The sequence below is a fragment of the Panthera onca genome, chromosome A1 (assembly GCF_046562875.1).
Source record: "Panthera onca isolate mPanOnc1 chromosome A1, mPanOnc1 haplotype 2, whole genome shotgun sequence".
In the NCBI taxonomy this organism is placed as follows: domain Eukaryota; kingdom Metazoa; phylum Chordata; class Mammalia; order Carnivora; family Felidae; genus Panthera; species Panthera onca.
The window spans coordinates 68,966,980-68,982,763 of record NC_138339.1 but is presented as its reverse complement, the minus strand read 5'-3'; the positions used below and the strand labels follow the sequence as shown (position 1 = coordinate 68,982,763).

The 15,784-nt window shown below is 33.6% G+C and overlaps 1 protein-coding gene across 8 annotated transcripts in view; it reads right to left on the bottom strand.

Moving 5' to 3' along the window:
- TMEM232 (transmembrane protein 232) overlaps nt 1-15,784 on the bottom strand; it is a 213,665-nt gene that overhangs the window by 104,543 nt on the left and 93,338 nt on the right. For all 8 annotated transcript variants that reach the window (XM_060635220.3, XM_060635225.3, XM_060635217.3 and 5 more), the window contains one exon: nt 782-1,026. In XM_060635220.3, coding sequence (XP_060491203.1) covers nt 782-1,026 — 245 coding nt within the window. The remainder of the gene's footprint in view (nt 1-781; nt 1,027-15,784) is intronic.

Here is a 15,784-nt window from a genome sequence, read left to right as displayed (position 1 = left end):
ATTGGAAAGACTGAAGAGAAACAAGTACTCTCATACATTGCTAGTGAGGATATAAGTTAGTACAATTCTTCCGAAAGGCAATTAGAAGATACCCACCAAAACCACAAAGGCATATATCCTCTGACTCAGAAATCACACTTCCAAGAATTTATTCATGTGCATTAAAAGATATATGTGGAAGTTTCAATTCTATTGTAGTCTGTAGTGGCAGACAGTCTAAAACAACCCAGATGCCAAAAGGAAACTGATTAAAAATAAACTGTAGGACATCCATACTAAGGAAAACATCATAACCTATTTAAAAAATAATGAGAAAATTCCCTATCTCCTGGAATGAAAAAAAAACTCTAAGAAATGAAGTTAAATAAAAAATGTAAGATGCCAAATATATTTAGTAGGCTTTCATGTAACAATGGAGAGAAAAATCTAAAGTATAATTTATTTTGTTTATATTTTAGAGACCTTGGAAGTATATACAAGCAATTAATCAGGGAGAGATAGGGGTAAAATAGGCAAATGAAGGTCAGTACTGGGAGGGACGCTTCACTGTATTAAAACATTGACTTATATAACAATATCTATTTTAAACATGAGGAAATAGTTTCTAAGAGAAGGTACTAGCATTTGACAGAATACCTAGAAGTTGTTGGAGCCCAGAGTTGAAATGAAAAAAAGAGAAATGGAGTTAAATAATGTGGCGCATGATTATATATAATTTGTATGATTTTAAAATACAGTATATTATAATAACAGGACTATTTTGAATAGTGCTTCACTTTACCTTATAGTAACATGTACAACTCTCCTCTTCACGGAATCCTTTTTGTTCAGGTATTTCATTTGACCCTGTTTTGTCAATGGTTTTTTCAAAGGAAGAATGTAGGCATCGGTGGAGGGGAAAAATAGTTTGGAAAGAGCAGTGGCAATTCTCCATCCTATATATTTAGAGAAAATTTCATCCCCTACATTTGATGAGACTTTTGCACTATAATTAGTGAAGGGATCAGTTGGGTCATTTAACTCAGCCTGTTGAAAGAAAAGAAAAAGCAATCTGTTGAAATAGAATTAAATGAGAGGAAAAAATCATGTATTATTGAATAAAAGATGAACGTATGTTTTTTTTCTTTGACTAATGTCACATTCTTCCTATTAAATAAAAATAATCTTTTTAAGAATAAAAGCAGATTCCCAAAAGATTTTTAAAATTGTAACAGTTTTTAGTGAAATAAACAATTAAGCATGAACAAAACCAGTCTTGAAATTACAAAAATTTGATGATATAATTGTATTTTCAACTTGTACATTTCCCATACAAGAATTTCCTATTTATAATATTTATTAAGAAATTATGCAATCGGGGGTGCCTCGGTGACTAAGATGGTTAACTAACTGGGTTTCAACTCAGGTCATGATCTCATGGTTAGGGAGTTTGAGCCCCACATCAGGCTCTGCACTGACAGGATGGAACCTACTTGGGATTCTCTCTCTCTCCCTCTTTCTCTGCCCCCATCCCCCTCTCAAAATAAATAAACATTTTTTTAAAAAATTAAGCAGTTGAAGTATATGTTTTATTAAAACAGAGTTTCATCTGTGCCTAATGTAAATTTTCTTTCAAGCTAACAGAAAATGTTTATTGAACAAAATTTGTGTTAAGTAAAAAACAAAAAGATCTTTGTATTTATTGCACATTGATGTTCTAGGATTTAGGTTTAAATTAAATTTAATAAGTTATAATATTTTTTTAGAACATCTAGCACAAAAATTCTACAATATTTAATCAATTTTTACTCAGGAAAGAGCTTTTTGCTGAAATTTCCTATTTATGTTCAATATTGTCCATGACTGATTTTTAATTACAACTTCTTTTGAAATGGCTAGAGGCATATTTTCCTTGGTTAGAATTGGTAATAATAAATTAAGATGCAAGTTTCAAAATCTCATGTGTTACATTTTTTTTAATGTTCACAATATGTTCATGTTAGGAATTCCTTCTTGCAAATAAATTGGATGCTGCCTCCTTTCATTAAGTTTTTTACATTTTTTTATTCAGTATTATCCATCTTCAGGCAGTTTATTACCAGTCATTCAGGATTCACTTTATATGCCTATTGATCTTATGGTAGGAAATTAAGGAACAGAAAATATTTTTCTGCATATGAACATCTAACTTTAACTCTAAGGTTCCAAGATCAGCTTGGCTCAATCAAATTACTGTTTGAAGACTGACTACTCCATTATTTAGACAAAATTATAATGGGAAAAAATGAGAACAATCTCATGATAAAACTGAAAAAATAAAGGATCAAAGCAATGAAGAAAACAGCAAAAGGCAGGTAAGTAAATAGGGATTATTGTAAAAGCTCTGGAGGCTGGGAAAGAGTAAAATGCAAAAAACATGTATGTTTATAGTATCCAGTATGAACGAACAAATATGTTCATACTATTCCCCATTGTTGCTATCTTATTAACTAGGTCAAAATCATAGCAAGAGCATTCAGTTTGAAACAAAAAATGAAACTGCCTATGACACTTCATAGCTGTTGTGACTTTGAGGAAATTAAGGTCTCAAAGACTACAGGTTCACCTGTTCAAAGGCAATTACAATGCTGTATTTTTTGAGCTGTTTCCTTTTACTTATAGTTTGTGTCCAATACAAATCAATTCCATAACATGAGAAGTTATTATGAATAAAAGCACAAGTACACAAACACAATATATAATCCAAAGTAGATGGGGAGGGGGTTTGGGGGAGAGGGAAAGTGGGTGATGGGAATTGAGGAGGGCACTTGTTGGGATCAGCACTGGGTGTTTTATGTAAGCCGACTTGACAATAAATTATATTCATTAAAAAAATAGATTCACAGCATTCAGGTATGAAACAAAATGTAATGTTCAGTCACATACTCCATACCTTGACATCTGCTGAATATGGTGTCCAGGGTAGGTTTCTCAAGATAAAAGAAATGACTCTAGTTATCAAGACTACCATGGGGATATTAGATATTGGAACATGTAAGCATTACTGTGTGACCATGTGAGCAAAAGACTTTAAGGAGTATCTATTTTAAAAAAGGTTTCTGTGCCTTGAAGCAGCTGTGAAAGATTTACTTTCCAGAACTCATCCCACTTTAGGCTGAGTTTTAACTATCTAAAAATATTGACTGATAACAGGAAGTGTTCTAAATGAGGCTATTCTGTTTCATAGAGTTTATTTAAAAGTATTTACAGAAAGAGTACAAAAATTCTTCTGAATTTAATGTAAGTTTCCCATCTTAACTTCCCAACTACTTGATTTACAGTTTTGGTTCCTTCACATCTTTACATTTTTAATTTCAAGACTTGTCAATTTTACCTTCAAAACATCACCTTTTTTAAATTGTACAAGTATTCAACATATGCAGAAATAAAAAGCATTTTGAAATTAATTGAGGTCAATTACTTTTTGGAATCATTTGAGTAAATGCATCTGGCACTCCTGGTGAATTCTAAGAGGTGTAAGTAAATATATAAGCAAATTTTACTCATTATGTTTGGATTTAGGGTAGACTCAATCCATCACTGCCCTGGTACATGTGAGTTACTGTAGTAAAAACTCAAATGCAATGTCAAATCCAAAGCCTCAAAACAAAGTGTTCAGTTCTCAAGAGAACAGTGATAGCTTAACAATGTAAAACTTTATCTAGAGCACATTGGCCTTAATTTAGTACAGCTGAAATGTATTAAGGAATTACACTAACACCTGAAAGTACCTTCCAATGTACATATAAATAGAATCAGAGAAGATTTTTGTATTACCTATTTTATGGCCTCAGTGAATCAAGTGAAACCTGAAATCTCTTTTCCACATCTCATCCTTTATCTTTAGATAAGATATAATCTATTGTCATTTTTTAGGTAGGGCTTTAGGTGTCTACATTTAAAAAATAAAAAAAAGTTTATTTTCAGAGAGAGAGAGAGAGAGCAAGCACAGGCGAGGGGAAGAAAGAAGGGGAGAGAAAGAGAGAGAGAGAGAACCCCAAGCAGGATCCACACTGTCTGGAACTTATGAACCAAATCATGAGATCATGACTTGAACAGAAAGCAAGAATCTGGCGCTTAACCAACTGAACTAGCCAGACACCCCGATATGTCTATTCTTCTTAAACTACATTTAAGAGGGGCGCCTGGGTGGCTCAGTCGGTTGAGCGTACGACTTCGGCTCAGGTCATGATCTTGCGTCTGTGAGTTCCAGCCCCACGTCGGGCTCTGTGCTGACAGCTCGGAGCCTGGAGCCTGGAGCCTGCTTTGGATTCTGTCCTCCCCAGCTCATGCTCTGTCTTTCTTTCTCTGTCAAAAATAAATAAACGTTAAAAAAAATTTTTTTTTAAACTACATTTAAGAAAATCATCTCTTCACTAATTTTGAATGTTGTTTCCCTTCATCTTATACTTGACACTCCGGCAGACTTAATACTGGGATTCATCATTTAGTCAAATACTTCATATGCTCAATTTTGAGATCCTCAACATTTTCTGTGCCAATAAAATAAGGTATGGAATTGGCAGATTCAATGAAGGCCTGTTTTTGTCTTGTCACACTGGGTGTCTACACACCATCTGGATTGGATTTAGAAAATGGAAAAGTACAGAAGATGCCCCCCTTATCCATGAGAGATGCTTCCAAGACCTTCAGTGGATGCCTGAAACCATGATAGTACTGAACCCTATATATACTGTTTTTCCCTATGCATACATACCTATGATAAAGTTTATTTTATAAATTAGGCACATTAAGAGATTAACAACAATAAAATAGAACAATTATAACAACATTCTGTAATAAAAGGTAAGTGAATGTGGTTTTTGTGTTCATAACATCTTATTGTCCTGTACTCACCCTTCTTTTTGTGATGATGATACGTTAAAATGCCTATGTGATGAGATGGGAGGTGAATGGCGCAGGCGTCGTGACTTAGCATTAAGTTTACTATTGACCTTCTGATGTTTGGTGGGTGCTTCCGGACCACGGCTGACCACGGGTAACTAAAACCTCTGAAAGCAAAACTGCTCATAAGGGAGCACTACTGTATAAGTGTTTCTTGACTTGAGTCTCATAAGAGTCAAGATATACAAAGGAGAATAAGATCATGAAGAGACTGGCTGTTGCCTGCAGAGCACCACTACTTATACTGGTGGCGGAATTAGCTAGATTTGGGGCAGCCAAGGTATTCTGGGAGGAGTTACACGAAAGCATTACAACAGCTGCTTGCTGTGAATAAATCTGCGTGGGTAGGAGCCAGAAGCAGCAGCCCCAGTCTGAGCCTGGCTACCAAAGCTTTTCCCCTCTTACTTGCGTCACCTGCTGCATGCCTCACTGGATACCAGGTGCATGGAGAACCTCCAGCTGGGGTGGGCTCAGGCAAGGTGGTCAGTCAGTACCAATTCATCTTATTCTGCTTATCCTCCCTGGCTCAATCTTTTTATAAGAAAAGGTACTTCAAAATCAATAATAATATGTAGTATTGCATAAATATATTACTATGAGCTCTTCCATTACTGAGAGGGATGGAAGAATAAATGTGTGAGTAAACGAATGAACAAAAATAGTTTTTGGTATATTTCTGGTAAAATACATTGTTTCCAGACATAACATTACCCTGCAGTACAGAATGTTGATGCTATTTTTATCATGTCTCATTTGGCTACTCCTTGCTTTCTTCCCTCCCAGACCAGATAACCTGTAGATCAGATGTCTGTTCCTTCATGAAGCAAAATGAAGGCATGTCCACATCTCTCATATGGTTCACTGATTGAAAGCCCAGGTAAACTTCTCTCCCCCATTGGCGTTCAAGGCATTCAACCAATGGAAATATAGCCTCAAATATCAGTCAAATGTATATTTGCCTTATCTTTAAAAGATTTTGTTTGTTTTCCCAGAGGAAGTACCAGGAAATAATATGGGCTTCGCAGTTAGATCTGAAGTCAAGCAGGACTTTTCCACTTGTTAAAGAATGTAAACGTTGGGAAATGTTACCTCTCTAGGCCTCTGTGTTTAGTTTAGTTCTGACTTGTTTTTCATTTGTGATAAGGAGTTAATGGTAACTACTCTCTGAGTTTTGTGAGGGTTAACTTAGTAGGCAGTGGGAAGTTCAAGTATCAGTTTCTTTTAAGAATTCCCAAGGACATAGCACTAAAGCTTCAGCCTTTGCACTTTACCCCAGAGAGGATTTGATACCATTTCTGCCAGGCTGAAAACAATTTTGTTATATTGTCACTTTCACATTAGCAAATCTGTAAAATAGAATCATGGTTCTACTACCATAGCTATCTCTTTTTTTTTTTTTAATTTAAAAAAAATTTTTTTTTAACGTTTATTTATTTTTGAGACAGGGAGAGACAGAGCATGAACGGGGGAGGGGCAGAGAGAGAGGGAGACACAGAATCTGAAACAGGCTCCAGGCTCTGAGCTGTCAGCACAGAGCCCGACGCAGGGCTCGAACTCACGGACCGCGAGATCATGATCTGAGCCGAAGTCGGATGCCCAACCGACTGAGCCACCCAGGCGCCCCAATAGCTATCTCTTTTTAAGAGTCTTCCTTCTCTTAAAGCCATTATTCTAATGCTGTAATCCAGAGACTTAAATGCCAACTATGCATAAATACATATCTATACTTCTTGGAAGTAAACTAACACAAAATATTAATGGCCATTTCTTACGAATAGATTCCAAACTCACAAATATACTACAACTTAGCCTACCAATAAACATTACCTCAAATTCCATCTGTTAACATTATTTATACATTACATACATTTTTATCAAATGTCCCTACTTTTTAGCAATGTCCATGTAGGCTTTAAAATTCAGGATTTTCTTTATTGTATTGTTGAAATGAATTTTTTTACTAAGAACCAAATGGCAATTTTGGAATATCTATGTTAATTTTACTAATCTAGTATTAAAATTGGAAAGGTGATGTTCTTGGTGATGTTCTTGGAGCTAGAACACACATGTTCTAGCTACGTGTAGGGGCAGATGCCCACCATTTCGTCTTTGTATTGGGTATAATGGTGGTAGAAAACAAAACAAACAACAACAAAAAACATTCAAGAAGATGGATAAATCAGCAAAAAGGGAAATTCTCTAAGGAATCGTGATGTGGTAGCAAAATAAATAAATAAATAAATAAATAAATAAATAAGCAAGCCACTCTCTCCAGAGTTCTTCATTTTCTATCAATAATTAGGGAAATGTAGTAAACACATCAAAAAGTAAGCTAGCGGGGCGCCTGGGTGGCGCAGTCGGTTAAGCGTCCGACTTCAGCCAGGTCACAATCTCGCGGTCTGTGAGTTCGAGCCCCGCGTCAGGCTCTGGGCTGATGGCTCGGAGCCTGGAGCCTGTTTCCGATTCTGTGTCTCCCTCTCTCTCTGCCCCTCCCCCGTTCATGCTCTGTCTCTCTCTGTCCCAAAAATAAATAAAAAACGTTGAAAAAAAAATTAAAAAAAAAAAAAGTAAGCTAGCTTATATTCTGCTTGACATAAGAGAATAAAAGAGAAAGAAATAGGATGTTAGCTATTGCAAAAGAGTTTACAGCAAATCCTATCTCTGTCTATTGCTGTCTGTCTCTTTTGTATCTTCACCTGTCCTTAAGTAATCCTAGAGCTGGAAATATTTAAGTTGTTTGCAGGAAAAAAATGATAATTTTTTTCTTCAAATTTCAAATTTTAAATAGAAGCGACTCATTGGTAGTTACAAAAGATTATTTCCTACAGGAGTTATAAAATCTCACAAGGGAAGACAGCACGAGTAACTATTATTACTAGTTATGAACTATTAAAATTGCAGTCCTTGGACCATCATTATCTGTCATTACCTGGTAGCATGTTATAAATACAGAATGTCAGGCCCTCCTCCTATATGTGGTAAAGTCTGAGAAAGACTGATGTAGTAGATTAAGAAAAGGAGTAATATGGGAATATCCGTTTTCTAGTTGTGTGATCTTGCACAAACTGTTTAACATCTCTGAGAAGTTTTCCTTATTTCTAAAATGGGAAGATGATAATACTCCCCTTTACAGTGTTATTATAAAGGTTAAACACAAAAATTGAATACATTTTCTAGCACAGTGTCTGATATAAAAAATTCTTCATTAAATGTTAGTGCCTTGTTTATGTTTAATTTTGGAGAAAGAGGACACAACAGAGTGGAAATAGCAGAGCCTTGGGATTAAGTTCACTCATAGATGTATCCACCATCAGCCACTTATTTTAATCACGTTTAGACTCAGGCACTCCCATCTGGGTGGATCATGGCAGTGGTGGGAGAGTTATGAGGTGTAGATGAGTTCATATATGTAAGATACTTAGCACAGTGCCTGGCTCACTGTAAGTTCTACAAATATTTTTGTTCTCCTAAAACAATGTATCTGTTACATTAGAATTCTGTTGATAAGTATTTAAAGAGACTGTACTCTTCCAAAAATACATCTCCCTTTCCACACTCAGACTTTCTATTTATGTCAAAAGAAGAGCCATATGTGGAGGAGGAGAGAGGTAGGTACTGAGAGAGGAGTTCTATTAGGAGTTCTAGTTTGCTGCTTTGTAGAGTACATCACGAGTATGGGAATATCATTAAGAAGAAAAAATGAATTTTAGTTCAAAGACCTCACCATAAAATGTCAACCATGAAGTATGTTACCTGATGAGTCAAAGGTCCTCTGAATAAAGTCACATATTCATTTTAGCTGTACATATTTCTTTTTGATATTTTAGGTCATATGCCAGATGGCAGAAAGCATTTATACATGATGACTTTTCCTACATGTGCCGACATATGCTGCCGAATTGCCTCTACAGAAGAGTCTTGCTCATTGCAAGTCTCCCTGGAAGTATTTCAAACAAAGCACATCAATTAACATTTGTTTATTATGCCACTGTGAGTATATGACGGTATTTTATTTCTATCCCAAATACTCAGGCAACATTTGGGTTTATATTGAATTTGTCAGATGAAGGGCTCATGTTTAGGGATCTATTTAGGGTTATTTCTCATTTCAAATATGCTATTAAATATTTCACCTCTCCTCTAACCTCCATTAAGGATCAGATTTCACAAACAGATAGAACGAGAATTTTAGATGATAGAATGCTATTATGGTCAAAAAAAACATGTAAGACATGAGAGTACATATAATATCGTTAGTAATAGGTTTACCAGTGATGCAGATAAATTGAGGTATTAAGTACAAAATTTTATTCATTAACTTCAATAGTTTATCATATGAATTGCATATTTATTTTTAAAGTATAAAAAGAGAAAATTTCTACTTAATTCCATAAACATTGAGGTATATTCAATCCTTCTGAAATAAATCCTTCTGACTCTAATGTATGATAGTTTATAATTACGGCTGTGTTTCACTCTGTGTACGGAATATGATGATTACCTTACATGAGGGAAGGTTCTGGCAGCAAGGTGTTAGGAAGGAAAGAATAAACAAAGGTTGTGCTATAAACATAGTCATTTGCATTAACTGAATAAGAGTGGAAAACCTATTTTATTTTAGACACAAGCATCTGAGGGGCCTCTGGGTGACTCAGTCAGTTAAGCGTCCAACTTGGGCTCAGGTCATGATCTCACCGTTCGTGGGTTCAAGCCTCTCATTGGGCTCTGTGCTGACAGCTCCGAGCCTAGAGCCAGCTTCGGATTCTGTGTCTCCCTCTCTCTCTCTGCCCTCTCCCTGCTTGTGCTATGTCTCTGTCTCTCTCTCTCAAAAATAAATAAACATCTTAAAAAAATTTTTAAAAAGAAGCATCTGAGACACAAGCCCTCATAGCTTTTTCTTATATGTTCTCTATCCACATGGAGCAGTGAGGGAGCACCTAAAAACTGACAGTTTTTATGACATATAAAAGAAAGATTATGCCCATTTTATACCATAGAACTTTTTACCAAAAAAGGTGTCACAGGCTAATAATGTAAGTGGCTCACTGGAATTGGGGAATTAGTAAGCTATTAAGGAAAACTAAAAATGTTTAGTCATAAATAACTTTTGTAGTTTTATGACTGTGAATGTCTTCCCAATGCAGTGTCAAAAAAGAAAGAAAAGGAAACCTTGATTTTACCATGCTCATCTTCTACTGTAAAATTAAACACACTTGCAAAGTTACATAGAAACTATTGAGATTATTCCAGACAAGAACGCACAATATTAATAAATTCAAACTATTTGTTGTAATACATTACACTTATAGACCCTATGTGTGCACTATTTTAAAATCGTTTGCTTTTGACTTCAGATGTGAGAGGTTAACTTATTTTACAGTATCACGATTAACTCCCTTCAGAAGGCAGCTTTTAAAATCTGAAATAAATATGAATATTATTTTCTTCAGAGAAATTAAGCATAAAGACAAGGGATATCAGTAGTGGAATTTAGGAGAGAAGATCACACAGGAGTAACATGAGAACACAGCACAGAGACTACGGAGAGAAAAACTGAGAACTGCACAGATGCTAATCACTTTTGTCATTTTCACTTGGTCATAATTGTTACTTGGTCATAATTACTTGTGGGGAATTTAAAGGAGTTAGTTTAGACATTATTCTTGAAACCTACTATAGACATGTTAATATGCAATCTGACATTAGAAAAATACCAGCTAATAATAAACTGAAAAAAAAAAACTTTTATGACCAAAGTCATAAAACTGATGCAAGGAAAACCACTGCCTGGGAGAAGAATAAACAGAGCAATTGATTAGACACTTAACTTTATGTCATATCTAATACCAACCTAGAATTCTTGGCCAATAAAACTATCCTTCAAAATTAAATTGAATAAAAACCTTTTTAAGTAAATAAAAATTGACAGAATTAGCCAACAAGAGATATTATTAAAATACAAAAGGATTTTCTTTGAGCAAAATAAAAATAATCCCATTGAGAAGGCCACAAATTTAAGAAGGAAGAGTAAGAAAAGAAACATGTAAATATGTGGGTAAGTCTAAAGAATACTGATTGTAAAACATATTAATAATATATGGATATCTATAAACCTACACATATACACACACAAACACCCCCCCACACACACACACAACTAAAATGTTCAACAGGAAGATTATGTAAGTAAAGAGAAATAAATGGAGTTAAAATATTTTAAGGCTGTTTTAAGGTCCAGAAAAATATTAAATTTTTTATATTAGACTTCAATACCACAAGGATTCACTTTGTCACATCTTGGGTAACAAGTAAAAGGTGTAACCACCAGACAAATGAAGGGGTAGGATGAAATAATACAATATATAATAATAAGAGCATCGTCACTGGGCACAATAGAATTCAACAAAAATCAAAATCCTAAGTGTAATAGCAAAATCTCCCTATATGTGAATATTAAGTGATGAGCTTGAATAATCTGTGGCTCAAAACAGAAATAATAGTAGAAATTAGAAACTCTTTTGAATTGGATGATAATTAAAATATTATTTATCACAACTTTCAGGTTACATCTAAATTAACATGTAGAGAGAAACTAATAGTATTAAAATCATATATTTGAAAAAAGCTGCAAGTCAGTGACAAATATGGTTTAATAATTTTGGAAAAGGAGCAACACATTAAATGAAAGGAAGTTATCAGAAGAAAATATAAATCTAAGATATTAAAAATTAGAGAAAACATAATACAGAATATCAGTATCAAGAGAATCAAAAGCTGCTTTTTAAAAGACAAAGAAGTTGATTAGACCCTTGGCCTGACAGCTTAAAAAGAAACAAAAGCAAAAATAACAAGAGTAAAGAATGAAGGAGATAATACCATGTCAGATCCTAAAGACCTTAAGATATCATAGAAAGATAATGTGAAAACCTTGATAAATCTTTTAAAATGCAGATGAAATTCCTAAAAAAAAAAAAAGAAAAGAAAACTAATGCAAGGAAAATTAAAGTATAGGAAGGTATATAACTATAAAAATTATTCTGCAATTAGAAACTTTCTGTAAGTATCCATGATGAAATGGCTCCATTGTAAATACTACAGAATTTTTAAGGAAGAAATGATGACATATTACAAAATCCTTCCAGAGAATAGGAAAAAAGGATAATCACTTCCCAATTCATTCTATAAATCCAGTATAACTTTGATACAAAAATTTATAAGAAAACATTGAAGGAAAAAATATTAGAGAACAGTTGTACCCATTGAACATGGATGCAAAATGTTAAGCGAAACATTATCAAAGCAAATATGACAATTTTAAAAAGGTTATTACATTAAGTGTTTTTATTCCAGGAATGCAATGAGTCTTCAACATTAGAAAAAGCAAGCAATGTAATTTCCCACAGTATCCATGGGTAAATTACTTCACCTCTCAAAAAGTTTAAATTCCTTATTTAAAGTTTCAATTTCCTCATCTGTAAAATCAAGAGCATGAAAATACAAATATCATGTGTTTTGTATGAGGATTAAATAATTAATGAATGTAAAGTGCTTAGCACATGGCACACAGTACATGCTCAACAAATCTATTATCAGTGCCTTTTAAAAATGATAAATATGAAAGAAAAAAAGCAATATTTACATTGAACAATTTAGCAGACTAAAGTTTCATTTATGCAATTCTCGGAAACCTCTTACTATGCAAACAATTCACCCCAAAACTTTAAGGTTTAACAGCTATTTATTCAGCCCCTAGTTCCACAGGTCAACAATTGAAGGTAGAGATAGCAGAATGGTTCTTCTGGTCTTAGCTGGACTCATTCATGTGTCTGTAGTCAGCTGTTTGGTCAGTTAAGAACTGGCTAGTCTCAGGAGGAGGCACTGGATCAATTAGGATGACTAGTCTCTGCACAATGCGGTCTCTCATTTACCATCTGGGTAACTTGGATTTGCTCACATGGCAGTTACAGGGTTCCATGAGAACAAGAGAGGGCAGGCCCCAATACATAAGTGTTTTTAAATTTCCCATTTGTATAACATTGATATTATCTTATTTTCTAAATCAAGTCATGTGATCAAGCCAAGAATTTGAGTATAGAAGGAATCATGCCAAGGATGTGAATATAGGGAATCTTGAATAAAATGAGGACAATTACTCTAATAATATACCAAAAGTCCTAAGCAATAATTCATTATTTTAAAAAGATATAAGAAATTGTATACATGATTTTACCCAACATAAATTACCCACCTATTAAAATTGTTCGTTAGAACAATTTTCTCCCAAAACTCATTGTTTTACTTAGCATTCCTATTTTTATGAAACCATTTCTAAGTCTCTAAGACTTTAGCTTGGTAACCCAAACATAACTTTCAAATATAGTGCCTACTACTGCCCAATCCAAGACTTTTTCTCCAACGAGGCAAGTAAACCAATGGCTTTTTCTTACATGGTGCTCTTATTTCTGCTCAGCTCACAACATTTCCTTATCTAAGAGATTCACTCTTTGATGCTGCTCCCTTGAGTCATTTAACATAACTCATCATTTAAGTTTCCAGCTCAAGTACTACTTAAAGATGACAATAATGTATTCCATATTAATATAAGAAGGAAGTTAGAAACCAAACATCTGAACTCCCTTGTGTACCATGAACTTTGATGGGAATAGCCATACATATAATATTCCATCTTCTGTCTTCTGACAGTAAAAATTATTGTATAAAGGTCATTTTTTGGACTTCCTGTGTCTTCCATAGAATTCAGCATGGCAAAATAGATTTAGGATCTAATATGTACATATTTATTTCATATTTTTTAATGAATTTGGTAAAAAAATTTATACTAATTTCTTAGTGTATATACTTGTAGTATCTTATTATTAAATAAAGGAATTCAAACTAAATTAAGTGATATTTCAAAGACACTGACTAGGCACTCTATCACTTATAACCATAAATCATATATTTTGTTATCCAATAATCTAAATGTCCCTATCTCTACCTAACTTATAATATAGATCTAGAGTGAATTGTATCTTTTAGTTAATCTATCTAATGCAAATTAAACTTATTTCTTATATTAAATATGTACTATACCTAAATTAATTTAACTGCCTTTAGAAATTTCTAATTTAGATTTTTCTCTGAAGAAAACTTGCCTTTCCATACATTTACTATTTAAAATGAATGAAAGTATCCCTTAGAAGTCTTCTAACTAAACATTAAAACCTAATTAGCACATCTAGTTGTTATGCTTTTGTCTATTCTTTTATTCTCAGAGCTGACTGCTTGAGTAAAGAAAGGTCTTTCCTTGGACCTAGCAAACAAAAAATATTTGCTATGTCCGATTAACTGACTTATGAATGTCAAATGCAATTATCTATAGATACTTAGTAAAATTTTGAACAAGGAAGACTATCCTATACCAAATGAATGGCCCTGTAAGCAGGCATTTAAATAGAATTCTAATTATAGAAATGACAAATTTGAGTTGGCTTATGTATTTGGTTACAGTATGCAATCCATTTGAGATGTGAAGTGGCATATAAATATAGATACAAAACCAAAGAATAATATGAATAACTGAAAATTCATGTAAAATGAAAAAACAAAGACAAAATAATAAGACTTGGTGAGATGAATGCATGTCGTCCTCTATTTCTATTTCAAAACTAGCCAAAATTTGACTCTCATTTTTTTAAAAACTATTGAGCAGCTTATCCAAAATAATAATAAAGTTCAGACAGCACATGAAACTAAGATTTATTTCTTAAATCTCAGCAAAGAGGATACTCGATGACATAGTGGTCATCACTATAATAGATCCAGTAGTGATTATTTTAAAATTTTTCTATGTTCTGTCCACAACTAAGGATAAAACTGAAGCATGGTTGCATAAAAGCAAGCCCACGGAATCCAAAACAATGTAGTTCAAGTGGACAGCTCTTGACTGTCTTTCTCTGTGAAAAATATATTAGACATCTAGAGAAAAGGAATGCATATTTTTAGATAGTCCTCCATAAAGATTCTTACTCGAAATCACATTTATGTTTAAAAAGCAAGGAGTTTAAGGTTTTGTTTTCTACTAAGAATCTAGAGGGTAGATACTCTGTGTTGCAATGATGGCCCACCCATATGCTTTGACAATTGATTAGGCAGAGTGAATTCATTATTTGTTCTTCCTACTTGTTAACATTAATTCACATCCCTAATTATTATTAGAAAACAGGATATTAAGGGTGTTAGGATAATTGCATCTGTAAACACTAGAAAGAATCAGAAACTTTCAATGAAAGGGTAAAAAAAAAAAGTGTACTTTAGGATAACAAACAAATTAACCTAGCTCAAAATAAGACATAGAAAAGAAAAAAACTGGTAGGAGATTAAAAATATCATAGGATACCATATGGATAAAGCATCACTGGAAAATCACATTTGCATTTCATGAAGAATGGATAGCTAATTTCATAATGATTTTCTTTGAAAGTGAAGAAAAAAAATTATGTAGTCATTCAAACAGAACTAGAAAAACCAAGAACTTGTAAAATACATTTTTAACTTCAAAGAAAAAGACTAGTGTTAGTGAATCCAGATTTTCAATTTATATTATCTAATGCTAGAAAGAAAAACTTACAAATAAGATAACTAAAAATAACTTATCCAAATTGAGACACTTTTGAGAGTGAATTAATTCATTGCTTTCTTATTAGAAAGCTAGAAAATTAGGCCTAGACCAGGCTAACCTGGGCAAACTGGAATGCATGGTCAGTATACTTAAAATTCTCAGTCACAAACCTGAGGCAGAAGTTATTCCTTCCCCCAAATCACCTCCTCTCTTCAAGCTTCTTAGTCAGAAGAGTACCAA